Below are 27765 nucleotides of genomic sequence, written 5' to 3' on the forward strand. Positions count from 1 at the left end.
CAGGGGCAGTGGCGCGTCCTGGGCCGGGCCGTCTCCCCGGCATGCTGGGGCGGCCGCCCCCCTCGCCGAGCGCAGCCTCCCGGGCCCGCGGCCGCCTATGTCGCTCGCTGGCCGCTCCGCCGCTGCCCCCCCTTCCACGCTGCTGCGCCGGACTCTGTGCCCCGGCCGGGATGTGACCGGCCCGCGCTCGCCCGGTGCTGCCAAGTGAGTCACCGCCGGGGCCGCGGCGCCCTGCCCCCAACCTCGGCCTGGCGCTTCCCGCTGCCTCGTAGGAGATCCCGGGGCTGTGCCCGGTTGTCCACCCCCCCTCCCCCAGCAGCCCCGGGCTCAGCGGCGCCTGGCGCGTTACTGGCTGAGACAGCTGTTCCCCGTGACAGGTGACAGCGCCGCCCGCCCTCGTGGAGCTGCTAGGGCAGACCGTGCGCTGCTTGTAGCCTGGGTCTTGCCTAGGCAGAGTGGTCGAGTTTAGGGAACGTGCTAGCTAAGCCAGACCTCAGCATGACTTTCTAGTGCAGGTTTGCATTGTGTAGCTGGTTGTGTCCTGCCGAGGCATAAGGCAGGGCTGGGGCCTTTTTCTGTATTTTGTTGGATTTTGTTCTGCTGTGGTGGTCATGTGGATCCTGACGCTCGTGTACTTACTTAATAAAGCCTGCTTCAGAATACATGGAGTGGACACCTCGCAGGATAAAAGGATTGTTTAGCTTCCTTGCTCATTCAATGTTTGGCCTTGCTTTTGTGAACCTGGACAATCAGATAAAGTGGTTTTTGGAACTGTCCACTGAGACCTGGGCTTAAAAAAAAAAAATCAAACTCATTTCATGGTGGCTGCCCCCAAATCTGGTGCATAACAACTTTTAGGTGCAGCTACCCTGGGCTGGATTTGAATTAGCAATTTAAAGGAAAAGGGCTGGTCCCATGAGCCACCTAATCTTCCTTATCACAGTACCGTATTGTGATTACCTTGAATACGTTGGAGGTCTGTGCTGTACTTATGTCCACTAGTGTCCCTCTGTGGTTTTGTACTGTACAAAACTCAAGAAATAGAATAGTGAAAATAAATCTCAATATCTGATCTGTTAATGGAATGAAGGGTCAGTGCAGTCTTCTGTTTATGAAGATGAATTAAAGACAATTTACTAAAACTGAAGTGTTTGAAGTTTCTGAAGTTATGCATTTTTAAATGGTCTGTTTTAGCAATGGAGGCTCAGTATGATGGCACTGAAGTAACTGTTGTGATGGAGGAAATAGAGGGCACCTACACCTATGCATCTCCAGTACCATCTAAGAAGAAGAAAAAATACAAAAGTCCTGGAGATCAAGGGGAAAAGGCCAAAAAACCCAGGTGAGCTCCTCTGTCTTCCTTGCTTAGTTAATCTCGAGCTTTGTACAGTTTAGGAGCAGTATTCATTACCTTTGGTATAAGACTTACCTCTGCAGTATACTTGGTCTGGTTTACTTATTGCCCTAAAGAATTGGTACTCAGCTCAGAAGAGCACATTTATATCCTATATACAGGAATATAGCCTTACCACTTTGAAATAATGCTATGTATGTACCATACCTTTCTGATAACTGCTATTGCTTGACCAGAGTCCTGCAATCTCTGCAATTCCATGGCTGGGGGGGAGGAGAAGGGGTGAACCCTCTTTACTGCAGAATTGCACTCCAGAATCTAAAATGTCATTAAAAAAAATTGCAACTGTAAGGGGAGCTAAAAAACTCGCTTATGTTGCCTGTTATGAGTTGCAAACAGCCTGAAACTGTAGCTCTAATGGGGAGCAACTTCATTCATCTCAGTCGGGTATTGACTGACACCTAATGACAACTTAAAGTATTAAGGGTCATAGTAGAATGTTTTATCAAATTAAACATTAGTATTGCCATTTTAAATAAGTCTTTTTAAAACATGAGTCTGATAGAATTTCTAGTCTGCTGCTCTGGAGTGTGGCAGAATTTAGGCCAACATAGTCACTGAGTACATGGAGCCTTGGTTATAAAATAGAGCTGAGTCATGAACAGGTAAAGCACTTACCGCAACTTATTTTCCTTTGCTTTCATTTAATATTTTAAAGGCAGTAAAATCGTATAACCAAGGGCTCCACAATTCAAACAGTTCTCTCTTTGAACAGGCCCCTGCCAACCCCCGCTCCTTTATAATTAGGGACCTACCGAATTCACAATCCATTTTGGTCAATTTCAGAGTCATAGGATTAAAAAAAACAAAACTAGATTTCAGCAATTTAAATCTGAAATTTCATGGTGTTATAATTGTAGGGGTCCTGACCTAAAAAGGAGTGTGGGGGGTGTCACAAGGTTATTGGGGAGGGGGTTGCAGTACTTCTACCCTTACTTCTGTGCTGCTGCTGGTGGCAGTGCTGCCTTCAGAGCTGGGCAGCTGGAGTGTGGCAGCTGCTGGCTGGGAGCCCATTTCTGAAGGCAGAGCTGCCGCCAGCAGAAGCAAGCATGGTATGGTATTGCCACCTTTACTTCTGCACTGCTGCCTGCAGAGCTGAGCCTTCGTTCAGCAGCCACCACTCTCCAGCTGCCCAGCTCTTAAGACAGCAGTGCAGAAGTAACGTGGCATGGTATGGTATTGTCACTCCTGCACTGCTGCTGGCAGGGTGCTTCCTTCAGAGCTAGGCACCAGGCCAACAGCAAACCATTCTCTGGCCCGCCAGCTCTGAAGGCACCATAGAAGTAAGGGTGGCAATACCGCAACCATCCTGCAACTCCCTTTTGGGTCAGGACCCCCAATTTGAGAAATGCTGGTTTCCCCTGTGAAATCTGTATAGTATAGGGTAAAAGCACACAAGACCAGGTTTCATGGGGGGAGACCTGATTTCATGGTCCATGACATGTTTTTTCATGGCCATGAATTTAGTAGGGTCCTATTTATAATCCTACTGGTCTTATTCTTTCTGAGAATCAGGAATCCAGAGTTCACAGCCCTCCTTTCTAGAGCTAAACTAATCTAAACAATTCCTTTATTCCCTGTAGCACTCACCTGCAACTACTTACTCAGACCAGCCAGTTTCCCAGGTATCTGTCCTGCCTAGAGTATTACTGGCTTCTTCCTTATATCCCCAGGCTTGGCCTGAGTTAGTCACATGACCTTCCTATCACATGACCAAAATCATTTTCCCACCTGTGGAGCTGATCTGATCTTGTCACAAGTGGGTCTGAGGCCCATCTCCTCTTAAGAGGCCAGTCATCCATTGACAGTACCCAATTATTGCATGTTTAATTTGTGATCTACCACTTTATGCCCACTAAATGTTTAAAGCACTGTTAGTGACTCAAGTATGTTTCACATTTTGTTGAATGATTGATATTGGTCTGTGTGCCCAGTCCCCTAAGTCTCTTTACGTGTCTTTATTTTTATTAATAAAGACTTTTCTGGCTGTCTATGGAAAACAAGCCCATAAAAGTTCTCATAATTGCCCTTGAGGCCAGTATATGACTGGTGGTGTTTTTGTTTCAGGTGTGTTGTTAAGGAATAGAGTTCAAGTTCAGTATCCACTTGTGTTTCAGATCCGCTTACCTCCTGTACTATTATGATATATACTTGAAAGTACAGCAGGAGCTCCCCCACCTCCCCCAATCTGAAATTAACAAGAAGATCAGTGAGAGCTGGAGGTTGCTCAGTGTGGCTGAAAAAAGCTACTATTTGGAAAAGGCCAAACTGGAGAAAGAAGGATTGGACCCGGTAAGTCAACTTTCTTAAATAGCTTCACATTTCCTGCCATCCCTAGGCATATTTATTTATTTATTTATATGAATCATCATTTGCTATATTCTTTGCTTTCTCTTGAAAATATGATGAGTAAAATATTAGGAAAAATCCTGAGTTGCCAGCTGTTTTTTTACCTAATGTAAATTTGATTTTGGTGTCAAATAAGCATCGTTTCCAGTGTATTCAGAGGTAGTTGAGATGACCTCTCCATTAGAATTGAAGAGCTGCCCCTTTTCTGTAAATTTGCAAAGCATTTTGAGTCTAATGATATCTGATTACACTGGACTAAGTCACATTATAGTGCACAGTGTAATGTAACCTGACAAAAGCACAGTGTGTAAAAGGACAGACGCAGACTAACTATATGTATGAGAGAGATGTTTTAGACCAGGCCTAGAATATGTCTGGCTTAGTGGCAATGCAGATCATGATTATGTGGGAGAGAGACACTTAATTACAGATTTTGGTCTGTAGTCCTGCTTAGGTTAGGATTGTTGTAGAGTCTTGGGGGTGAAAAGAAGGTAACTTCTTCTGTTGCTCCAGCCAGCTAGCGAAGGAGCAGCATTGGCAGACTTCAAAAGGGCCCTGTCCAGTACCTACTGGTCAGAGGAAAAGTGACTTTCTGGTAAGGCCTCCAGGATGAGTGGGATTAATGTAGGGGATAAGAAGAGGGGGGATTCTGAAGGCTCTGTTAGAGATGTGAAGGACTCGCCAGCAATCTGCCTTTGGAAGTTATTTGAACTGTAATGGATGCACTTAAAAAATAAACACCTCTTATCCATGATCATGAACCAAACCTACTTCCTTCTGTGTCCCTTGCTCCTCTATTCCATACTTTGTTTTGTCAACAGAACTCCAAGCTGTCCACTCTGACGGCAGTAGTTCCAGACATTCCAGGTTTCCGTAAAATCCTCCCTCGTTCGGATTACATAATTATCCCCAAAACCACTCTTCAAGAGGACAGGAGCAGGCAGCATCTAGAACTCTGCGTGGCACAGGGCCAAACAGCATCTGAAGGAGTAACCGCTTCCACCAACATCACCAGTGTTGCCCACGATGCCATGCAAAACATCCTTTCTGTGGACTCGAGCCATGTTGGCATTTCTGAACAGTGCATTGCCATTGAAGGACTGGCAGAAGAGACTGCCTCATTTGGTCAGTCAGACACTATAGAAGAAGTAGTTGCTTCAGAGATTCTCTCTCATTATGTCAGACCCATAGCAGATAAAATGACTGGAGATATCCTCCTGGATGAGGCTTCTTTGGAAATAGGAGAGGGACATCCATATCAGACAACTAGCGTGGTTATTGAAGAGACTCTGGTTAGCAGCTGCAGAGACATCTCCAATGGGAGCATTGCTGTGGCACAACCCCAGGTTTCTGATGGTTTGTCTGTGGTAGCAGTGGTGACCGGGAGGGTAAGCTAAGCTAGTGATTGCTAGTAACTCTATATTTCTATTAACTTATTGCCTGATTTTTTCCTATAGCTGCTTAAAATCTTTATAGTGATTCATGCTGGCTGAAAGTGACATTAATAAATTACACCACTCCTGCTCCACAGCTCAACTAGATCAATAGTGATGGAAGCAGCAATCTTTGCTCATTATAAGTCAGTCAGAAATGCAGTGCAGTGTCTCGTCTCCTCCCTTCCACTATTAACCTCAGGCCTAAAAGATGAAGTGCTGGATCAAGCTGTGAGCTGTGGGTTTGATTCCACAGATATACTAAAGCAGTGTTCTACGGTATCTGTGTTTTATCTCTCTGTCCCACGTGGCTAACTTCCCAGCTGCAGAGGACTGAATGAGGACTCCTTTTGAACACCCTGGTGGTGTTAAGGATTCAGTGCCATAAAGCAGTTTCTGTTTAGGAACAGAGTATGTTGCTTTCATAGTGCTTAGATTGTGAAGAGAGTGACAATCTGATAATCCAATTGGCAGAGCACTCCCACTAGGCCTTCACTCCTGAAATCCTGTTAGTTGTACTGCTGGTGCCTCACTGCTCTATTGTATGATATGCTCTTAAATCGCATGGTGAAGAGACCCTCAATAAAAGGGCAGAACACGGCTAGCTAGATGTGTCCCCCTGTCTGTTACGTACCTTTTCCTCTTCCTCTTTTTATTTTTAGGACACAGATGAGAGCAGCTCCTCCATGCCTACCACACAGTTTATTATGCTACCTCTCCCAGCTCACTCTGTTGTGGAGAACCCAACATCAATCAAACTGGTGAGTAAAAGAGGAACTTGTATGTTTCTCTTAGGGCTTACTTACAGTAGTGTATGGAAAGTGTTAGTTCCCTAAGGTAGACAAGACACACTAACTTGTCTATGTTAGGCTGTTAACATATATTGGTACATATATTGACACCTTCCAACTCCTAGCCTAGACATAGATTTAAGAGGTTTTATCATGTTCTGCTCCTTTACCTTGACCAGATGGCTGTCACTTCCTCTCTCCTATAAGTTCCTGTATACTCTAGTGCAATAGCTTCAGATAAACTTTAAAAAAAAAATTGAATTTTATAATGCATATGGAAACAAATAATGCAGTCAATACAACCACCTTCTGTCCTGCTTACTTTGATTATTTTAGTCTTCACATTTTTTTGTAATGGCGCATGATTATACTGCATAGATTGACTGAGGAAGATGGAGGGGCTGGTAATTCTACTGAGACACAATTGAGGCTTTTGGTACCTAAGGAGAAATGGAAGGCAGTTAAGATTTTTTTTAAAATCATCATCGGTGAGATATTTCACAATTTAAGAGTCCCCTTCAGATATTACAGTTAGCACCCACAGCGATGAATAGAGTAGTTCACGTCTCTTGGCTATTTGCAGACTGGTATGGCAATGAATCCGCTTACGCTTGGTTCATGTTTCTTCACATTTATAAAGGATTGAGATAATTTTTAAAAATGCAAGCTTACCTCCTGCAGCAAGGGTTATATCTCATGCCAAATTGCACAGCCGCAGGAAACATGGGCCTTGATAATATTTAAGTGATCAGTAAAGGGACCTAGATCTCTGAACCTCTAGGTTCTGACTATAACCCTGACTTTCACTGACCTTTTACAGGCAAAATACTTGACCTTTGTGTGCATCAGTTTGTCATCTGTAAAATGTGTAGTATTACTTGGTTTATGGAGGATTGTGGTGATTATGGAGTTAGTGTTTGAGTGCTTACCGGTAGAGAATGATGATTGTGAGGTGGCTTTATTTACCTAATTCTGCAAAGAAATTGTTGGCAACCCTTTTGTTTCAGACAACCACTTACACCCGCAGGGGCCATGGAAACTGCACCAATCCTGGTTGTTCTTTTACTTATGTCACCAGACACAAACCGCCAAAGTGCCCAAAGTGCGGGAACTTCCTGGGAGGGAAATGGATCCCAAAGGTACCTTTCCACATAACTTTCTTTTATTTCTAATGACTGAGTCTTAGCTGGAAAGTGACACTTGTGTAAATACCTGTGAAACCCCAAAGTCTGTGTGCCAGGCAAGTCAGAGACCTGAGGAAGCGAATCCCTGTCCTTTAGCAGAGATACTGGCAGAAGAGCAAGTCACCAGTGAGATGGTTAGACTTGTTTTCTATCACAGAGCTCTTTTCTGGATTTCTTGTCTCTGTGCTGAGGATGCCACTTATGTAGTAAGCATGAATAAAAGGGACAACCTTGTGAAGCCCTGACCCTTAGACAGGACACTGTTCCTTTCTTGCTTTCTGACTGCAACATGATGCCAGTATTTGAAAGATGCCCCCCAAACCTGCTTACAGCATCAAATGAACTTAGGGACTCAGTTCAACCACTTGTCTCATGGTCTTTTTATAGACAGGTGGGTAAACAAAACAAGCATTGTCTTGTCTGGTATGGAGCCATTTTAGCAGGGTAAGATTCCACTACAGCATTTTTACCATGATCTCAAAGGGAAACAAACAGCAAACTTCAAAATACAGAGGACAGTTGGATCACTTGGGCGCCAAGCCACAGGAATTCCAGAACCACCACCCTCCTCCCCACTACAGTCTGGGTCAGCAAGGTCCTGTGTGTAACAGACCTGGCTGCTCGCTGAGTATACTTAGCTCCTAGATTGGGTGTGGTGGAAAAGGCAGCTCTTAAGAGCTGGAGCTGTAAAAGAGAGGGTATCATATTTAGAGAAAGCAATGGATGAATGAGTTCTCAGGTGGCTATTTTGATAGTAATGCTGATGGGTTTAAAAAATGACTAAAGCCTGGTCTATGCTTAAAATTTGGAACAATCTAGCTGTGAAAAAAGTCACACCCGAGTGCCATTATTAAGCCAACCTAACCCCCAGGAAAGATGTGGCTAGGTTGACGAAATCATTCTTTCGTTGACCTACCCACTGCTGCTCAGGAGGGTGGATTACCCACATTGACTGGAAAACCCCTTCTTTTGCCATAGCATGTGTCTACACCAGGGGTCGGCAACCTTTCAGAAGCGCTGTGCCAAGTCTTCATTTATTCACTCTGATTTAAGGTTTCGCGTGCCAGTAATACATTTTAATGTTTTTAGAAGGTCTCGTTCTATAAGTCTATAATCTATAACTAAACTATTGTTGTATGTAAAGTAAATAATGTTCTTAAAATGTGTAAGAAGCTTCATTTAAAATTAAATGAAAATGCAGAGCCCCCCCGGACCGGTGGCCAGGACCCGGGTAGTGTGAGTGCCACTGAAAATCAGCTCGCGTGCTGCCTTCGGCCCGTGTGCCATAGGTTGCCTACCCCTGGTCTACACTATATGGCGCTACAGTGGTGCTGCTGCTATTGCACCTGTAGTATAGACATGGCCTCACGCTATGTGATGAGAAGTGTTTGTGAAAAAGGCATGACGGGATAGAACATTTTGTATGTACTGTTAGCAAGGATCTCAGTGTATGAAGAGAGAAAGTTTGTTCTGGCTTTATATACAAGTGTACTGCTCAGACCCTTGCCTTGCTGCTCCTCTAGCCAATGTTAAGTACCCATCAGCGGATCAGCCAAGATAGGAATACGTTTTGGATGTGAAAGTCTGGAGCTCTGAAACATCTGCCCTGTTCTGATCTTTTTGTTCTCTTTCTAGGAAAAGCAACCGAAAGGCAAAGCTGAGCAGAGTTCAGGGATCCCCCTCAAAGCACCAGGGGCTAAACGAAGCCAGCAGCCAGTAGCCACAGGGCAGACAGCTGCTCAGGAGGATGGCACCAAGTCTTCTCTGGAAAGCTCTGAAGCGGTCAGCCAGCTACTGAATGCAGTGCCTGTTCAGGAGCAGATACAGGAGACTGAATGGGAAGAAGTGATCATCTCTGAAGCTCACATCCTTGCCAACAATGTGCAAGCCCAGGACAGAGGGAATGCAGCAGCAGTGACGCTGGCTAAAGATAGTGATGTGCAGGGCAACTCCTTTGAGCAGCCCGAGAAAGACAGCGTAGGGACAGGGCCACAGTCATCTCTTGAGATGACAAGTCCACTTCCCAGTCCAACTGCCACTGTCAAAAAGCCAATGGGGTGAGTCAGTTTTGAGTGATTCATAAAGATGTCACACTGAGCCATCACTTGTGTGTGGCGGTGTGCATGGTACTGGCCTCTGAGCTTCTTGGATGGCTCATTTAGGTAACAAGTGAATCAGGATAAATCTGAGGTCAGAGATTTGTCCTCCAGTCCTTCAAAAACATCGTAGCTACTAGTTTTGCTCTCTTCCTTTCTACCCTCTGCTATGGTATGTGACTGCACTTCACTGGCATAGGTGGAACTTTTGCTACAACGGCACTTCTTGTCTTTCAGAATTGATGCTCTTGCTGCTGCACCGAAAGGACAAGAACTGAAGAGCAAACCAAAACCCAAGCCCTCCTTACTGGCTGCTGCAAGACCCATGAGAGCGATCCTACCTGCCCCTGCTAGCTTGGGGAGGGAAGCCCGCACAGAGCATCTCAGCAGCCAACAGGGCTTTCCAAGTAATGGTAAAAGCAAGAAGCCATCCACAATAGGTTTAGACAGCAGAATCGCCTTAAGCATGGGGAGAAGGAGGCAATTAGCACATGGCATGTAGTGGAATGCTACATTTGGAGTGACTTGCTGGCTTGATGTTACAATGTTAATGCCCTACAAAGACCTTTTAGAAGTACTTGTTTGGATTACAGGCGGTTTAGAGTTCAGTGGGTCTGTTGTAGTCACCAGTGGACTCTTTACAAAGTTAGCTTTCGGCAGCTGACCCCTCAGCTGGACAGAATGGGATTTGCAAAGCCTGATTTGATCAGTTCAGGTTCAGAGAACAGCAAGCTCCACTGTGTCCCGTGGCTGCATTTGCCAAAGTTGTCAAAGTAAAACAAAAAGATTTCAAACATTTAACCTGCAGTTTTCTTTCCTTCTTCAAGATAAGCATTCCCCTGTGAGAACCTCGGGCCTGAAGCCCAGTACGCTGAAGCAGTTGGGTCAGTCTGTCCTACAAACATCTAGCATTAGTGAGCGAAAGGTGAGTGATTCTTGCTTTTCCAAATGCACGTTCTCTTGCACTTGGATTTCTCTGCTAGGTTCAGGGTAGGATTTCACTCTTCTGACCTGAATGTGTAGAAACTGAGTATAAATCTGGTAACCCCTTGATGATGGGATTTGTGTCTAATGTTACTTAGGCCTGGTCTACGCTGTGGGGGGGAAATCTATCTAAGATACGTTGACTTCAGCTACGCTATTCTTGTAGCTGAAGTTGCGTATCTTAGATTGACTTACTTTGCGTCCTCGCGGCGCAGGATCGACGGCTGCTGCTCCCCCTTTGACTTCGTTTCCGCCTCTCGCAGCGGTGGAGTTCCGGAGTCGATGGGGAGCGTGTTTGGGGATCGATTTATCGTGTCTAGATGAGACACGATAAATCGATCCCCGATAGGTCGATCACTACCCGCTGATCCGGTGGGTAGTGTAGACGTACCCTTAGTTTGTGAGATTTATATGAGGCAGCATAGGCTAGTGGTTGGAGCACAGGACTTTGAAGGCAAGAAATGCTGAGGTCTAATCCTGGGTCTGTTGCTCTGTGGTCTTGGACTAGTCCTTCCATTCGCTTCTTTGATACCCCTTTGAGATAACTAAGGAGGGGTTATTTTGGGGATCTGTTAGTGCTTTGAAGATGTGATGTGTGATAGAAGTACTAAGTATTATTCTTGCATGTGTGCTGTGAGACTGACTGGTTAAAAAGCAAAGCTGTTAGAATAAGTTTGAGTTTTAACCCTATAATTTGCAAAGTACTAAAATCCTTTGTTACTTAATGGCTTTAAAAGAAGATCAGTGAACACCTTTAACAGTTACTGCTTGTGAGCTATAATCAGTGCCAGATCTTTCAAATGTTTGATTTATATGCTTTTCCGCCCACCCTCCCCCTCCTCAACTGCTTTCAATCTACAGCTCCACAGCAGCCCAACCAGCAGGGCATCTCAGGTGAAAGTAGTGGAGGTCAAACCAGACGTATTTCCCTCCTATAAATACAGCTGCACCGTAACTTTGGTAAGGGTCTTTTGGTAATTTGATTGCCGATGTGGGGCACCATTGAGCCTGTTTTGAGAAGTGGCAATATTCTTGAAAGGCAATTTGCTTTCCTCTTCATGGTTAGTGCTTTTGACCTGATAATTCTAAACTTGACAAGGCGCTGTGGGTACTCAAGCAATCACTTCTGGCTCTGCAGTCTGCCCCAAAGGCACAGCTTAGGATTTGGCTCTTTTAATTTTTAAATGCAAGTATTGTCCATGTAATGTGCTGCATTAACAGCACTAAACGTCTCAGTCTCCTGCATGGGTAATGGTAGGGTAAACTTCCCTACACGGCAGTACTAATATCTCAACTCTGTCCTGGAGGAGCCATCATTAGAGGGAAGAATGTAGGCCACAGTTTCCATGCTGATGAGATATGTTCTCTTGAGACTGCCATAAGAAACACCTGTTGCAGTGGTGGTTTTTGTGAAGTGACACCTCTCTAACAGGGCCTGGCCCGAGAGGTCAGATCCAGCTCTCATTTTTTCCATGAACTGCTGTGCTGGCTTCAGCAGGTAGTGATTTCAGGTCACTACTGACCTGGGCTGGATTTGAGCCAGTGACAAAGTTGAATGGTTTTGTGTGGTATTAAAAGTACTTTTTTGTCGCACAGTCCTTGTGATTGGCTTCTCAGTTATGCTCCTCCTCCTCTTGGCGAATGGCTCTACTCCTGCAACTTTCAGGCTTGCATGGAAATATCCTGGCTCCTTGTGTGATTGAAAGAACTCATGCTTTAGGTGTTTCATTGCTGACTTTCATCAGCTACATTGAATTAGAAAGTTTAGTGTTGTGTTTGAAATCATATTTGCTACTAACCCCTTAAAAACTGGATTTTTCTTGGTGCCCTTATGCAATTGTAATTCCCCCTTGCATTAATTCAGGAGGATCGAATATCCTTTATTGCTGAATTTGTTTCCTCTGCCGAGTATCTATGGTATTTGGAACTAGACTTAAAGCATACAGATTAATTGAACTGGTCCTCAAAGTAAGTGGCCATGCCTGTGGTTTGTCCCCTGAAATTAAGTGTTAGACATTGCGGGACAGGATGTGCTATTCTGGCAGACTTCTGTTGGCATCTGAAAGTAAGATAGAAGAAAGTTTTGCCTCTCTTTTTCCAGGATTTGGGATTGGCAACATCACGTGGCAGAGGGAAGTGTAAGAACCCCTCCTGTAGCTATGTATACACAAATAGGCACAAGCCGCGGATATGTCCCAGCTGTGGCTACAACCTCGCCAAAGACAGAGCTGAGAAAACTGTGAAATCCCTGGTGAGTTATGTTCTTTCACGCTTGCTGAACTATTGAGTTAATTGTATTTGGTCTTTTAGATTCATAGATTTCAAAGCCATTGTGATTATCTGGTCTGACTTCCTGAGTAATACAGGCCATAGAATTCCCCTGAATAATTCCTTGAGCGTACTTATTTAAAAAAGCATCCAAGCTTGATTTAAAAGTTGCCAGTGATGGAGAATCCACCACAATCCTTGGTAAATTGTTCCAGTAGTTAATTACCCTCACTGTTTTAAAAAAAAAAAAAAAAAAAAAAAAATTACCTCATTTCTAGTCCAAGTTTGTCTAGCTTCAGCTTCCAGCCACTGGCTAGTGGCTTTCTGGGTTGTATATAGAGCTGGTTGAAGCTCAGAATTTCCATTCTGTGGGAAATTGACAGTTTGAAATTTGTGTTTGCTCTGAATTAGAACAAAACCAAAAAGGGTTAAAAATTTTCCACAAAAATGAAATTGTTGGAAAAAAATGTAGTTTCAGGTTGATAGCAAGTTTGGTTCTGATTTTAACTTCAAAAAATTTCTTTGTTTGTAAAGGACTGTTCACTTCAAAGTAAAAACATTAATTCCAAGAAAGTCTGGAACTTTTCTACCCTATTAAACCGCTTTTGTAAAAATGAAAAATTTATCAAAATTAACGTTCTTAGGTGAACGTTTAGATTCTGATGAAACAGCATCTGGTGACTGAAAAACGATCTGCTGGAAAATTGTCAACCCACTGTGTAGTGACCTCTTTTGGGGGCTATTCGCTGCCCACAGCTGTGAATGGTAGTTTTCTCTGAGAATAGGTACTACAGACTAATTGAACTCAATCTTACCACTGGGGGCACTCGGCAATTAAAAAACATGCCTCATGGAGCAGATGAATATGGGGAAAAACCTCCTAAAACTAGTGAGCAGCATCAGCCTTGTCTGATTTGTGCGGTCTGAAGGAGATGAGGTCCCACGTTTGTAATCTGCTGCTCCTTTGAGACTGAGCTGTGGTGGCAAATGTCAGTTCAGTCTGTCCATTGTGTACTACCATATCGTGTTTGCAAGAGCTTGTAACTCAAATTTATGCCACACCTGAATTGTTGGCAGACAAATTCTCAGCCAGGATTGTGTCTTTTTTTTTAAATTTGAATAAAGTTGCTTTGGCTACTTTTATATCTAAAAGTGCTAATAATTAACTCTGGTTTCTTAAACTGCTTGTTTTTGTCACTGTGAGCAAATATCTGCTTCTGGATTTTATAAATTTAGTTTTGAAGTTCATTTGTGTTTTACATGCAAAATTGTTTTGGATAAAACCAAAGAGTTTGCCCTGTTCTTACATGCTGACTGAGCCTGCTAGCTAAGCCAGCTGCATGCCAGTCTGTGCAGTAAACTTGTTTCCTTCAGCTGTATTTTACTCTGAAGTACAAAATTGTTCTGCATACTGTGTGAAAGCTCCCCTCCCCCCCAGAAAAAAACACCTCAAATAACCCCATGTGAAACTCTCACATAGATACTTAAAGAACATAATGCTTTCCTTTAACTGCTTCCTTAATGCACTAAGATGGGTTGGCATTTTTGAGAGAGACTCTGGTTTGTTTTTCTCCTTCTTGGGTTTTTTGAACTTCTAGTTTTTTTTCCCTGTTTTTTTGGGGGGGGGTCACAGTCTTAACATTCCTGTAATATGTTTGTTTTTGTTGTTCTGGAATCAATGCTGTCTACCCTTTTCTTTGACAGGCCATTTATCTTACCAGTAGGCTAGACAGAAACACAAACTGAAGCATTGGCAGGATGGTTTGTTTTACTGATTAAGTGGATTAGAGGCTGTCATGTTCTCTCTGTTCTGTTGAGCCCCCTAGTGTTTTGATTCTTCGTTTTCTATGTACGTTAGTTCTTTGAAGTGCTAGTCACTTGTATTTCCCTAGACTGCACCATAATCACTTTTTTTTTTTTTTTTTTTTTTTTTTTTTAATCACAGCATTCAGTGCTGGACACTTGGTTTTCTCTTAACATTCAGTTGCTAATCACCTCCTCTGTGGATTTTTATCTTCTATGGACCATGCATTGTGTCTGACCATGTGTTATAGGGGAGGAGAATTTATGCAGTTGCCTGCAGTTAAGTAAATAATTTGCAGAAATGTTAGTGTATATACCTTTGCTGTGCTCACCCCACGCTCTCCATTATCCAGTCTATATGGTAATGCTCCATCACCAAATTTTCTGAAGGCCTGCAAAGAATTGTTGCTTATGCAGAAGCTGGTAAATGATGGTAGGTGAGGTTTCCTCACTGCTGCATTCTGCCTATTTTTATAAATCAGTTCTACTGAAATAAAAATAATAAATAACCCAGCCCTTAAAGCTATGAGCTGCAGAGACAATGCATTGCCTAACAGAGCAGGGGACTGGAGTCAGCATTTCTGGATTCTGTACTATGCTGTTCTGACCGAGGACAGATTACTTAATAGCTCTGTATATGTTTACTTATCAGCAAAATGAATAGAAAAGTTATTTACCTCTCAGGAGTGTTGAGGATTCATAATCCGCTTTTTACTCCATATTTGTCTGACAAAATCCAAGTGACATTTTGGCTCTCTTTCTAGGAGGTCAGCTCAGGTCTTCCTGATGTGTTGAACACCAGTGAACCCCTAACACAGTCTCAGAAAGAGATCCAGCGCCAGTCAACACTGCAGCTGCTGCGCAAGGTAATGCAAATCCCAGAGAATGAGTCGGAACTGGCAGAGGTCTTCACACTCATCCACGAACTCAACAGCTCACGGCTCATCCTGTCCAACGTGAGTGAGGAGACGGTCACCATCGAGCAGACCTCCTGGTCAAACTATTATGAGTCTCCATCTACGCAGTGCCTCCTCTGTAACAGCCCTTTGTTCAAAGGGGGACAGAAGTAAGATTCTGTTTTAGATTTGTGACTCTCATTCACCCTTACTCTGATGTTCTGTATTAAAGATGTCTTTGAGGAAAATACTCCTTTATCCTCTCCATATGAAAGCCATTGCAAAAACCATGCATCTCTGTAAGAAGTGCACATTTCCCTTAGCTCCCAAGATCAGCCTTACTCACATCTATGCTTATGTGAGTTTGGGAGTAGAAGTAGTAATATGTACTCAGGCCCTTTCTGCATCTGGGGTGGGTGATGGTTTTGAATGCACTTCTTCTGAAAGTGAAGGACTTGCAAATCCTACCCAAAAGCAGGCAGTGTGTACATTTTCTATCCGTGCACCTCAGTCCTGATCCTGTAGTACCATCTGCTTATTCCAGTTCTATAGCATCTCATAGCTCTGCCTGACCTGCAGGATTTCTGTTACTCGGAACACTTCAGTCCCGAATGCTCACGCCATCGTGTCAGCCTGTGTCCAGGCATGAAAACTGACAAGTATTAATCCTTGTGCAGCTACCATCTTTGAGATTAACTCCAGATTCTTTTGAAGTGCAGCAACAATGATGCTCATCCTGTCACAGCTCTTGCACTCCTTTGATTGTTGGCTTTCAAATGAATGCTTGAAATTTAACATATGATGCATAACCACAACCTTAAACTCTCTTCTTCCATTGAATTACTTGTCCCTATGGCCCTTTTTGTACTTTGAGATTTTAGGAGATTGGGTATGAGCTGTCTCTGGGTTTCTCCAGGTTCAGATTAAAGTTTCACACCCTTGAGGTTTGCTTTCCTACAACAGGCGAGTTCAGCGGGTTGAGTGAGCGTTAAATCTAGATTTAAATCTTATTTGACATCGGCTTCTGGTTGCTAATCCCATTTTTCCATTCTTGATGCTTTATGAAGTGCACAGTGAGGCAGATGGGAAAGATAGAATAGTGTAAAGCCGCAGGATTATAGATGTGCTGTAATACTACATGTTCTCTGTTCTCATTTTGTTGCCGGTCAGAGTGCTTGCTGTGTGGATCCTGTTAGTTGTGATGGGTTGTGCATAGACTCTCCAAGTTTAGCCTAGGTTTGATTCTGTCTGTCTTTAGAACTCAGACGGATGTTTTTGGAAAGAATCTTGGCAATCAGTTGCCTTCCCATCTCCTCAACTAGTGGCTGGTGTGGTTGCTCGCTAGTGGGATAATGGTGTTTTGTTTTTTTTGTTTTGTTTTGCCCCCTGCTTGTATGTTACAGTTCTCTCGCTGGTCCACAGGAGTGCTGGTTGCTGACTGCTAACCGGTTACAGGTGGTTACTGCCCAGGTCAAAGTGTGTTTGAATCTGCAGTGCCTGGCCTTGCATAGCTTCACGGATATATACACAGGTAGGAAAAAACAAGCTATCAATAGGCTAATCTATAGAGACCAATATGCAGAAATCTGGGGCTTCTGGACTATGAAAGAAGCGTCCTCCTTGTACAGAAAAGATCTCTTCTCTCCACCCTACCAGACTTGAATTTTTGGATTGAGAAGTGAGCTGCTGCATTTCCTTACTGAGGTATATGTTAGTCCCTATAGTGACTGAGAGCACACCCCACTTGTCTTTGTATATGCACATAGTAAATCATTCTTTCTGTGTTGCAGACCATGAGCGCTCAGGCTCAGCTGAAAAATTCTGAAATTCCATGGACTTCCCAGCCCTTGTTGGCTGAGGGAATTGAAGCTGGGATCACTGTAGGTTTTGTAAAGCAGTGCAGGGCTGGGTGCTGTTATAATTAAAGGCAAGACTCGAAAGGGAGCTAATCCTACAGTAGTGCAAGGAGAGGGAATACATGCCCCAGAAGGCCTTTCTAGACATAATGTATGTGACTTTCTAAACCAAACTCAGCATGACTCATTTAGTGGTAAGAGTGTGTTTTATGTTCGGTGTCTGTGGAATTCTAAATTTTCCCCGGTAACTGCTGTATTGTTTGTTTGTTAAACTGCAGGCCTGTTCAACGTGGGTAACAAGTTGTTAGTGAGCCTGGACCTTCTGTTCACTGTCCGAAACCATATTAAACTGGGAGAGGATCCCAAAGTGGCAGTTGGCAGCATCCTGGAATCTGTGCAGGAACAGACCGGTAAGGTGCTCCCTGGCCCTTTCTCGAAACAGTGACTATTCTGAACTTGCTGACCTCTCTCTTCTCTGAGAATTGTGAGGAGAGGGGTTTGGGTTTAATTTTAGGTCAAAGTAGTACGTGACTACTGGATTATAAAACTCAGCCCTTCTGAGAATTAATGTATTTCTGTTGAGCTGGGTAGGATTTTGGTTTTGAGAGAGTTTCTACTGTGTGTGTTTGAAAAGATACTGAATTCTCTGTATCCAGACCAATAGAAATGGCTCTAGTTCGCAATCAGTCAAATGTATTGTTTGGTGGCTGCCATCTTCTGTGAAAGGGGCAAAACTGTGTCTCCCTCTCAATCTTTCACCCGAACTCTACTGCCTCCATCCCCATCTTCCCAGCATATAACATTGTATAGCCCCCTCCGGCCCGGGCATCCTTAACGTCTCCTCTGCAGAAAGGAAGGACTACTCCTTTCAGTGGCAGTTTACAGGCAAAATGGGTGGGCTTACTCGGGCAGATAATCTGTTTGCAATGCCAAGAACAGCAGGGGGTAAAAAAGGAAAAGGGGGAAAATAAGGCCTGAGTTCTTTGTTCAATCAGGTGAACTAGGCAGCTGGCCTGGAGACTTCCCAGTGTGGTGAGTTCAGGCTGAGAAGGCAGCTAGGGTCCTAGGTTAGGCTGGAAGGGAGATCGATCATTGATGCCTGGGGGGTGGGTGCTCGGAGCTATGGAATGTCACACACTGGGCAGATGGAGGTGTGGCTGGAAGTGCCCAGCTGATTGGGAAAGTGATATGGCACCAGGGAATAGCCTTCAGGAAGTGAGATCCGAGCCATCCTTAGCCATAGGCCTACCGATGACACCGGTGTTTCAGTGTTAATGTTATATTCTTTCTGAACCTTTATTCATTCAGCCTTTGATAGAAAATGGCCCATATAGCCATTAACTTCCTCCTTTCCAAGCAACGGAACACGTGGCTTTTTGCTTCTTGAAGTGCTTTGGTTAGGGGTTACTTGGGTTAACTTAAAACCTTGTTTGTCTAAAAATCCTTCCGGGATTAGACTATGTGTCTGCATCTTGTTTGCAACATGTCACTGTCAGTCTTCCTGAGCTATTGATGCTTGTTCTTATTAAGTGGGGGTTTTGTGGTCCTACTCTGCTCTCTGAGGAATCCAGAAACATTATATACATCTCTTCTGGAACTGTCCAGCTGCCTCTGTGAGGCTTTTTCCTTATCCGTGATCTCAGCAATTGAGATTCCCCAGGGGAAAGACACTGACACCCTGAAGTAAAATTGCTTCCAAGAACTATTAGAGATTCACTCTTGTCCAGCTGTTCTGAGAGCTCGCCTTTGAAAGTGTTCACGTTAGAGCCAGACTTGGCCTGTTGCTTAGAAAAGCTTTTCAGCTGGTGCGGGGCGACTTTGGACTAGGAAAGAGCCACTTCAAACAGTACCTTGGTGATCAACTCTCCCCAAACGTTTCGTCGAGATAAATCTATGGAGTGTGTTTTGTTGGTGAGCAGTGTGCTCTCTCTCCATTGGCTTTAGGAAGTGAAAGCTGTGTGAATGCAGTTTGAGTAAACCGTGCAAATGACCTCAAAAGTAACCTGCTCTTTTCTTCCCAGAGAAAACCCTGAGCCACGAGGAGCTGAGTCAGCTCCAGGAGCTGCTGTGCAGTGGCTACTGGGCCTTTGAGTGCCTCACTGTCCGGGACTACAATGATATGATCTGTGGAGTCTGTGGCATTGCCCCCAAGATTGAGATAGCCCAGAGGAATGCAGAAAACGTCCTGGCGCTAAAGAATGTCGAGGTAAATTAAACAAAAGCTTGGAGGGAGCATTTGTGACAAAGCATGTCCCTGTTCTACAGTCGCTTCCCCGAGAGAGCCCCACGTGTGCAGAAGTGACTCACCAGTTAGCGCCTCCTTGTGGCTGGGTGCAGAATTGCTGGGCCTTCCCTTTGGTTGCCTCCTGTTGGTTGCCTCAACTGGTGTCTTCCGTGGGCTAGCCCTTAGATACCCCAGAAGGGGGAGGGAACTTTTACATGACCTAAGTCCAGCTGTAACACAGGCCCCACGCTGGTTTTTCCCCAGCTGGCCTCTTCATAGTCCCTTTGGGCCAGCAGCAAAGTCCTTCCAAATCAATGAGAATTGCACTCTTCTTTCGCAGAGGAGCATATCCCAGTGCTCCAGAATAAAACACCGCTAAATATCTTTCACCCCTCTCTAGGCTTTAGCTTCTCATCATCAGCTCCTGGTTCCCCTCGTGGAATACTGGCCCCAGGACAGCCTCGTGGAGCCCAGCCCTTTGTTCCAGGGGACCCAACACAGAATTTAGCTCCACTCCTGTGGCTTAACTCTCCAGCCACAACTCAGTTCAACTGTTCTCCTCCACAGCCAGCCCTTAACTGCTGGGCTTCCTCCCTTTTAAAGTCCTACACCCAGCACAGGTGTGGCAAGGCAGGGCTAATTAAACAGGGCTAGCTAACCCCAGGTCTCTTGGCCATAAAGGGGCAGGCCCCCAGGGAAAGTCTCAAGAAGATGTTTGCTCAGTCTAATCTTAGTAATTCATAGTCATTACACTCAAGGACTTTGTCTAATAGGAGCATGCAGCCTGACCCAATGCTGTCCATATGTTATCCTCTCTGGGGGGAGAGATATTTTAGATAAGGAGTTTGGAAAAATAGGGTCTGGCCTATTTTTCACACCACTGAGCCAACAGGATTCTGGTGTAAGAGAGCTGAGTGGAACTCTCAGATCACCATCCTCTTATGTATTGACTTTGAAGCATCCTTCTGATTTTGTTAGTAACAGTTTCTCTGAGGTGTCATGGGGTGTTTTCCTAACGCACAGAGAAGCGATTAGTGCTACGTAGTAACCCCTGTTTCTAGTTAAAGTAGATTGGTCTGAATCCTTGTAGGCAGAAAGGTCCTGTGGACTCCAACCCCATATATAGTAAGGAGACCCCCAGCTCCTCTTCCTACTCTGGACGGTGTGCGTGTTAGCCTTATGCTTCTGTTTCAAGTCACAAGTGGATACAGAGCTGTCTAGAAATGAAGCGTGTGTGCTGTTGAATAGATGATGTGTTTGTTCTCTCACCTCTGTTAGTTTACCTGGCCAGAGTTCTTGTCATCCAGCGAGGTAAATGTGGAAGATTTCTGGTCCACGATGGAGACAGAAGTGATAGAGCAGGTGGCGTTCCCATCTAGCATCCCGATCACCAAATTTGATGCCTCTATTGTTGCCCCCTTTTTCCCACCACTGATGAGAGGAGCTGTGGTTGTCAACACCGAGAAGGACAAGAACCTAGATGCACATCCGGTGCCAGGTAACTCGCGGCCATAGAGCTCCTAAGGCTGCTTTGGCTACGGGGGGTGCTGCTGGTGGATACCTGTAGGTGACCCATCTGCAGTTAAGAACTGAGGGTTTTGTTACACGATGCTCTAAAGAGAAGTGCTTGGCACTTTCTGGTGGAGTCTTTAGATCCACCAAAGCCGTAGGGGGATGTGTAGATCAAGTTTTGATATTTCTAATTATGAATTCCAAATGGGGGGACTTGGTCTACCCAGGGGAGTCTGAATGCTTAGCTGTGATCTGCTGGAGACAAGATACAGGGAAATTTAAGTGAACATCCCATTGCTCCAAATAAAGTACATCAAAGTCTATAAATAGAATGTGTTTTCAGAATGTTACATGGAGATTAGTCACACTCAGCACTTGCTGAAACTGTTAAAATACTCTTTATTCTGTTTTGTGAAAACTCGTATTCTGTAGCTGCAGACAGTACCTGTTTTGTGCTGCTGCTGAGACACCAGAGGGGCGTGGCTTAGGTCTGTATGGGGAATAAAAGGAAGAAAGGACCAGATGATGGGCAGAATACTGCTCCGATACCACAACCTACATTTATTTCTGGTTAATGCCTTTAATATGCTGGGTCAGGACATCTTGTTTTAATCATATAGACTAGTGAGCCATGAGTGAATAACTTGCATTGGAGTTGGATTCACCATTACCAGCTCTTTCTCCCCTAACCAGAGTTGTAAGGACACTGAAACTTTACCTTGCATTGGAGAGATCTGACTCCCAGGGCTTATTAATGTCTAAGGGGGAGTGAATTTAAAAAAAAAAAAAAGTTAACCTCTTCATTCCTGAACTGAGTTTGAATTCCAGGGAAAAGGCGCAGGGCAGAGTTGATAGTAGCATGCGGCCCTCCTAAAGCAGAAGGTGGACAGTGGCCAATTTTGGGGGAGGGAACTTGAGCAGAAGAGCCGGTGGAGAAACAGGAGCATCAACCCTTGGAAGTGGCTGGCTGGTTTAGGAGAGGGGCTGCAGCTGGGAGCCAGCACTGCGCACTGGAGGAACAGCATGCAGGCAGGCCTGTGTGGAAAAAGAGTTGTGGAGACAAAAATGAAGGGGTAGGCCAAAGGGTAGGCTTGGAGCTGCCGAGCCAGTTCTTAAAAGAAAGGGACTTGCAGTGCCGTGGGAATGCAGCAGACTGGTCTCCAAGCTTGTCTTGATACCCACTTAACACTTTAATCCCAACAAATTACTAAAGAACATTTGGAGAGACTGTGAGTGCTCCTTTGGTGACTTGGTCCTGCTGACTCCTAGAATTGGTGCATGTTAAATGTCATGATTCCATCAGAACCCAGAAAACCTCATTAGAAAAGTAAACATCTGCTGACTCAATAGTTCAGTATCAGGCTGGGCTTTGCCTTTGGTTCTGGGACTTTCCACATATTCCGCCTTTTCACTGTAGCCTCGCTGACTTCCCTTGTGTTTCTTGGCTACCATCCGCCCACTTCTGGAGAAACTACATGGTGTCCTTTCCCTTCTGAGGGTGGGTGTTGAGAATGCTTTCTGCTTCTGCAGGTAGTGGGAGTGCTTTGGTGAGGCTGCTTCAGGAAGAATCCTGCAAACTGGAGCAGATCAACTCTTATAGTGAGGAAGAGCTGCAGTATTTCTTGACACAGTGCAGCATCCCCTGGGGGGCAGCAGACACGAAGGTAACAGGCCTCTTCCCTGTCCCCCCGCCGTGCCCCCACCACATCTAGTTTTGGAAGGGGAACCATTCTCATGCCTTCTTGTAAGACAAGAGGAGGTGGTGGTTATTCAGAACGACAATATGAGAAGTAACTTTTCACTCCACTGTATTTAGGAAGGAGAGAGGTGATTAGAAAGGACGAGACCCTGCAGATTACAGGGTAATTGACACGTGGGGGAAAAAATTCAACCGTGGTGGGTTGGAAAATGGAAACCTATAATCACTCTGTCGTGGGCTTCTCATCTTGGAGTTGCTTGTCATCCTCATGGTACTGAGCAAGGAATTAAAAGGCTGTTGGTTACCATGTGTTTAAATACAACTTGTGTGATATTTCACTTACAGCCATGACCTTCTTTGGAGAGCCCTAGGCTTTGATTCTTAATTTAAATGTGGGCTTTTCTCTTGGTCTCTCTGTTCTTAGGACCAGCTCTGTTACTCCCTCCTGGCTCTCTATGACTTTGTACAGAATGGGGCAGATGCCAAACAACCCCCCGTCCACCACACAGGAGGCAAAATCTACAAAGTGTGTCCACATCAGGTAAGGCAGGCTAGAAACTGCATTGTGGCTATAAGGTATAATTGACAGATGCTTAGACAATAGCTTGACTGACACATGACCTACCACAAAATGTGTTTTGTTTTTTTTCTCTCTCTCTCTCTCGGAAGAATAAACAGGAGGCTGAGAATAGGCAGGTGGTAAATTTTAGGTTCTTGTTCTCCACGTTCAGGGGTGAGGAGAGACGAGCCAGGTTCTCTCTTGGGGGTGGACTTTGCCTTCCAGAAGCATTCATGCCACGTTGCCTAGTAGTAAGAGGATGTTTGGTGTTGAGTTCTTGACTCTGCCACAGAGGTGGGATTGGAAATTCTCATTCCTTGCCTGGGATACAGTCAGCTTATCTGGGGAGGAGAGAGAAAATCTTAAACAATATGAGGTTGCTGAGTCCAGGTAGTTTCCAGACGCACCGAGGAGAGGAAGTGTAACATTGGATTTGTTCTATATTCTTTGTTGTTCCTTAGAAATTCTCCTTTCTCAGCTGTAGTGCAATGCACCAGACCAAAAATTCATGCTTGTCCTCTTCACTTTCTTCCAAGGTGGTGTGTGGCTCAAAGTACATTGTGAGAGGGGAAAGTGCCCGGGACCACGTGGACCTGCTAGTCTCCTCACGCCACTGGCCACCAGTCTATGTGGTGGATATGGCTTCTTCGGTGGCATTGTGTGCAGATATCTGCTGCCCTGCCCTGACTGTCCAGATGTGGGGGAAAAACCAGGGATGCTTCTCTGATCCCATGGAGCCCCCAACGGTTAGTTACGTTGTTCAGTCTATGCTGTCTGTGAGGATAATGGGAATTTTCAGTGTTGGTATCTGTATTGTGGGATCTGCAATTAATGCAAAGTTGAAAAAAATAGTGAGGAGTGATTTATGCAACCTTTCGTTACTAGGCTGATCTTGGAGTTTTGAGCACCGCATTCTGCCTATTAAGATGACTGAACCTTTGGAAATGCATGTTTCACGACCTGCCCAGTGCTGTGGCTTCACTTACACGTTGCTCCTGAGGAGAGTTACAGACAAATTGTACTGTCTGTATTGCATGACATTTGCACTCCTCTGGTTTACCAGCGCAGTCTGTCTCTTGAATACCGTAGTTATCCAACTCACGGACCGTGGAGATGTGATGCATTTTTACGGGGGACAGTGCGGTATAACCTGTATAACATGACCAATAGAAAAAGTTATTACTTACCTGATAGGGAGGCTGGGGAGTTAGAACATCACTGATGTGCTGCTGATGTTTTATAAGAACATAAGAATGGCCATACTGGGTCAGACCAAAGGTCCATCTAGCCCAATATCCTGTCTACCGACAGTGGCCAATGCCAGGTGCCCCAGAGGGAGTGAACCTAACAGGTAATGATCAAGTGATCTCTCTCGCTCCTGCCAACCTTCTCCACCCTCTGACAAACAGAGTCTAGGGACACCATTCCTTACCCATCCTGGCTAATAGCCATTAATGGACTTAATTGGATAAATTCATGGAGGTTCTCTTTTAAATGCTGTTATAGTCCTAGCCTTCACAACCTCCTCAGGTAAGGAGTTTCACAAGTTGACACTGCGCTGTGTGAAGAAGAACTTCCTTTTATTTGTTTTAAATCTGCCGCCTATTAATTTCATTTGGTGAGCCCTAGTTCTTGTATTATGGGAATAAGTAAATAACTTTTCCTTATCTATCATATCCCCCCTTAGTCGTCTCTTTCCCAAGCTGAAAAGTCCTAGCCTCTTTAATCTCTCCTCATATGGGACCCATTCCAAACTCCTAATCATTTTAGCTGCCCTTCTCTGAACCTTTTCTAGTGCCAGTATATCTTTTTTTGAGATGAGGAGACCACATCTGTACGCAGTATTTAAGCTGTGGGCGTACCATCGATTTATATAAGGGCAATAATGTATTCTCCGTCTTATTCAATATCCCCTTTTTAATGATTCCTAACATCCTGTTTGCTAATTTTGTGACCGCCTCTGCACACTGCATGGACATCTTCATAGAACTATCCACAATGACTCCAAGATCTTTTTCCTGATTTGTTGTAGCTAAATTAGCCCCCATCATATTGTGTGTGTATATATGTATATATGTATATGTATATATATATATATATAGTTGGGGTTATTTTTTCCAATGTGCATTACTTTACATTTATCCACATTAAATTTCATTTGCCATTTTGTTGCCCAATCACTTAGTTTTGTGAGATCTGTTTTAAAACTGTCTGTGTGGTGGCAACGGGGTGTACGGGACCCACCCTTCTCGGACTTTTGGAGAAAGCCAAGTATATTTGCTTCCATCCTGCTCCAGGTCGTTATTCTAGTCTCTCTAATTCAGGGAAATTTTAGGGCTTTATCTTATTTTTTGGGGATCAGGCATGGTTGAGGGAAACTGCTAAGCAATCCGCTGGTATGGATGCAATCTTTTTTTCCTCTCTCTCCCTCAGTGTGTGTCCTGCCCGGAGCTGTTAGACCAACACTACAGTGTAGATATGACCGTAGCTGAGCACTCTGTCCAGCACCCAGTCACCAAATCCACAGCCCGCCGAATTGTTCACACCGGGGCAGAGCAGAACAGCCAGAGTGATGCAACTGCTCGGCACCGTTCCATCTCACTGTGCCAAGAGCTAGAGCCTTATAGTGCCATCCTCACTGCCATCAATGACAGCAAAACCAGCCACGTCCGCCAAAGGCCCATCACCTTCGACAATGCGACCCACTATTACCTCTACAACCGCCTGATGGATTTCTTCACCAGCAGGGAGATCGTGAACCGGCAGATCCATGAAATCGTGCAGAGCTGTCAGCCCGGCGAGGTGGTGATCCGGGACACGCTGTACCGATTGGGAGTGGCACAGATCAAGACCGAAACCGAGGAGGAGGAAGAAGAGAACCAGGAAGATGATGGAGAGGTTGCTGAATAAACCGCTCTCAACTGGTGGTTAGTCCCTTTCTAACCATGCAGATGGGCGTGCCGGGCTGCTGCAAGGTCTTGGCGGACTGGCTAGGCTTAACTGCAGGAGGTAGTTGGTTTTTGCTTTTTTTAAACAAAGAAGCTGTGATTGCTTGCACTGACCAAAGAGCCATGTGCTTCCAGAGGATCATGATTGCTGCTGTGAGCATAAGTTCCGTTAACATCCTTGCTTACAGGATGGGATTCCCTTCCAAGGTGCTTCTTGGACCCGTCGATTTGTCGTGCAATGTGCTGTTCTCACACAGCAGCTGGATGGGGTGAAGGGATCAGTTTCCAGTCCCTGGGAATGTCTGAGATGGAAAAGCACAGGGTGGTTTGTTTTTTTTGTTTTGTTTTTTGTTTTCATGGATCTTGTTTGCTGACCTTGTTAATATCATCAGTACAGGGTTGGGTGGGGGGAGCAGGATGGAAGAAAGGTGGATGAAAATGTCCAAGTCCCCACCAAACTCTGCTCTGAATGGATTAGCATAATACACGGACATTCCCGCTTTGGAATCACCCCTTCCATCTGGCTATGCATTCAAAAGGATCATGTTGGGTGGCCTGCAGCTTTAAAATAGTCAAGTTTGGGTAGCCTCACAGGAGGTGCTAGTGCCCAGAACTGAGTTAAGCAGTCATGTGGGGTGGGGGCTCCCTGCTGTTGTCCTGGGTTCAGTAACAGTGCAGTAGTGCAGGTATTTAGCCTGTGGAGAGGTGTGTCTGAGTTTCTAGGACTGTTAGTCCCTTAACAGGAGGAGCAGTAATAATTATTTCAATCTTGATGGTTGTCTGCATTACCGAAGAGTTGAACTTGATGGGTTGCCCTGGACTTGGCTAGCCAAGGGCTAACAAACTTCTTTAAGGACTGCTTTGAGCTGTCTAAGGCAACAACTTTTTAAACCAGCAAGGCGCTTGAATTCCACGCACTTCTTTTTGGGCACTTTATTCTTTTAGCTGTTACATCCCATTCATAGACTTCGAGGAAAATTTATATTTGTCCTACAATTGGGGCTGAATGGCAAAAGACAGCTGTGCAGCAGTAACAAGAGGCAATGAATGCAACGTAACCAGAGAGGCCCATGAAGAGAGATTTTTATAATACTCTCCCAGCTGAGACTGTGGTTGAGAGGGCTGCATCCACTCTCCTTTCTGGGCCGTTTGCAAAGTGTGGTGACCCATCCTGCCATTATCCCCACAGCGCTGTCAAACTTAAATGGGTCCGTGCTATCTATACACTGCTCTCACTATTTTCCTTTGAGCCAGGCTGAGTCCCCCTTCCCTCCAGCATATTTAAACAGCAGCTCAAACCCTGTTTGTATAGCTGCTTGCATTGTCCACTGACACCCTTTCTCTGCTGCTGGCCATAAATCTCAAAATATACACGTCAGGTCCGGCTCAAACAAGGTAGAAGGTGGGATACTGGAATGGTGGGAAACCAGGAAAACTTCCAGGAAGGCTTTTCCTTGTGTGGTCAGAAGAGTGGATAAGAGACTTGTGGTGTGGATGAAAATTCCCTTCTGTGAAGGGGAACCTACTGAGTACCATACTGTAAACATAAATGTATTAAGTCTGAACAAATGCAGTAATTATGGTTTGGGGTTTTTCTGTTTAAAAATGTTAATTTATTCTAAAAGACATTAGTGACTTTTTTCAGTCAGTGATAAATTTTAATAAATTATCTCCAATTTTTTGGGTGAAACTATGTGGCAAAGTGAGTGTTTATTAACATTTGACAGCCTAAGGACTCTGAGAGCCAGT

General features: G+C 44.7%; 1 protein-coding gene across 6 annotated transcripts; it reads left to right on the plus strand.

Annotated features, from left to right (window-relative positions):
* The first annotated feature begins 63 nt into the window (after nucleotides 1-63).
* HMGXB3 (HMG-box containing 3) lies at nucleotides 64-27706 on the plus strand. 6 transcript variants are annotated; one of them, XM_005295815.4, is made up of 20 exons: nucleotides 64-204; nucleotides 1195-1342; nucleotides 3532-3706; nucleotides 4585-5151; nucleotides 5859-5957; nucleotides 6995-7126; nucleotides 8807-9228; nucleotides 9505-9680; nucleotides 10095-10192; nucleotides 11113-11211; nucleotides 12353-12502; nucleotides 15087-15388; nucleotides 16622-16749; nucleotides 17353-17484; nucleotides 19096-19280; nucleotides 20577-20796; nucleotides 22341-22474; nucleotides 22934-23050; nucleotides 23605-23814; nucleotides 25502-27706. In XM_005295815.4, exons 2-20 carry the CDS (start codon nucleotides 1197-1199, stop codon nucleotides 25976-25978), a joined length of 3969 nt encoding a protein of 1322 aa, XP_005295872.2. In that variant the 5' UTR covers nucleotides 64-204; nucleotides 1195-1196; the 3' UTR covers nucleotides 25979-27706. The 6 variants fall into 6 exon arrangements, with proteins under 6 accessions (XP_005295872.2, XP_065412092.1, XP_005295874.2 ...); XM_065556020.1 differs by having other exon boundaries at nucleotides 15087-15188; nucleotides 16641-16749; XM_005295817.4 differs by having other exon boundaries at nucleotides 9505-9674.
* The last annotated feature ends 59 nt before the right edge of the window (nucleotides 27707-27765 follow it).

The sequence above is a fragment of the Chrysemys picta genome, chromosome 8, assembly GCF_011386835.1.
Source record: "Chrysemys picta bellii isolate R12L10 chromosome 8, ASM1138683v2, whole genome shotgun sequence".
Lineage (NCBI taxonomy): Eukaryota > Metazoa > Chordata > Testudines > Emydidae > Chrysemys > Chrysemys picta.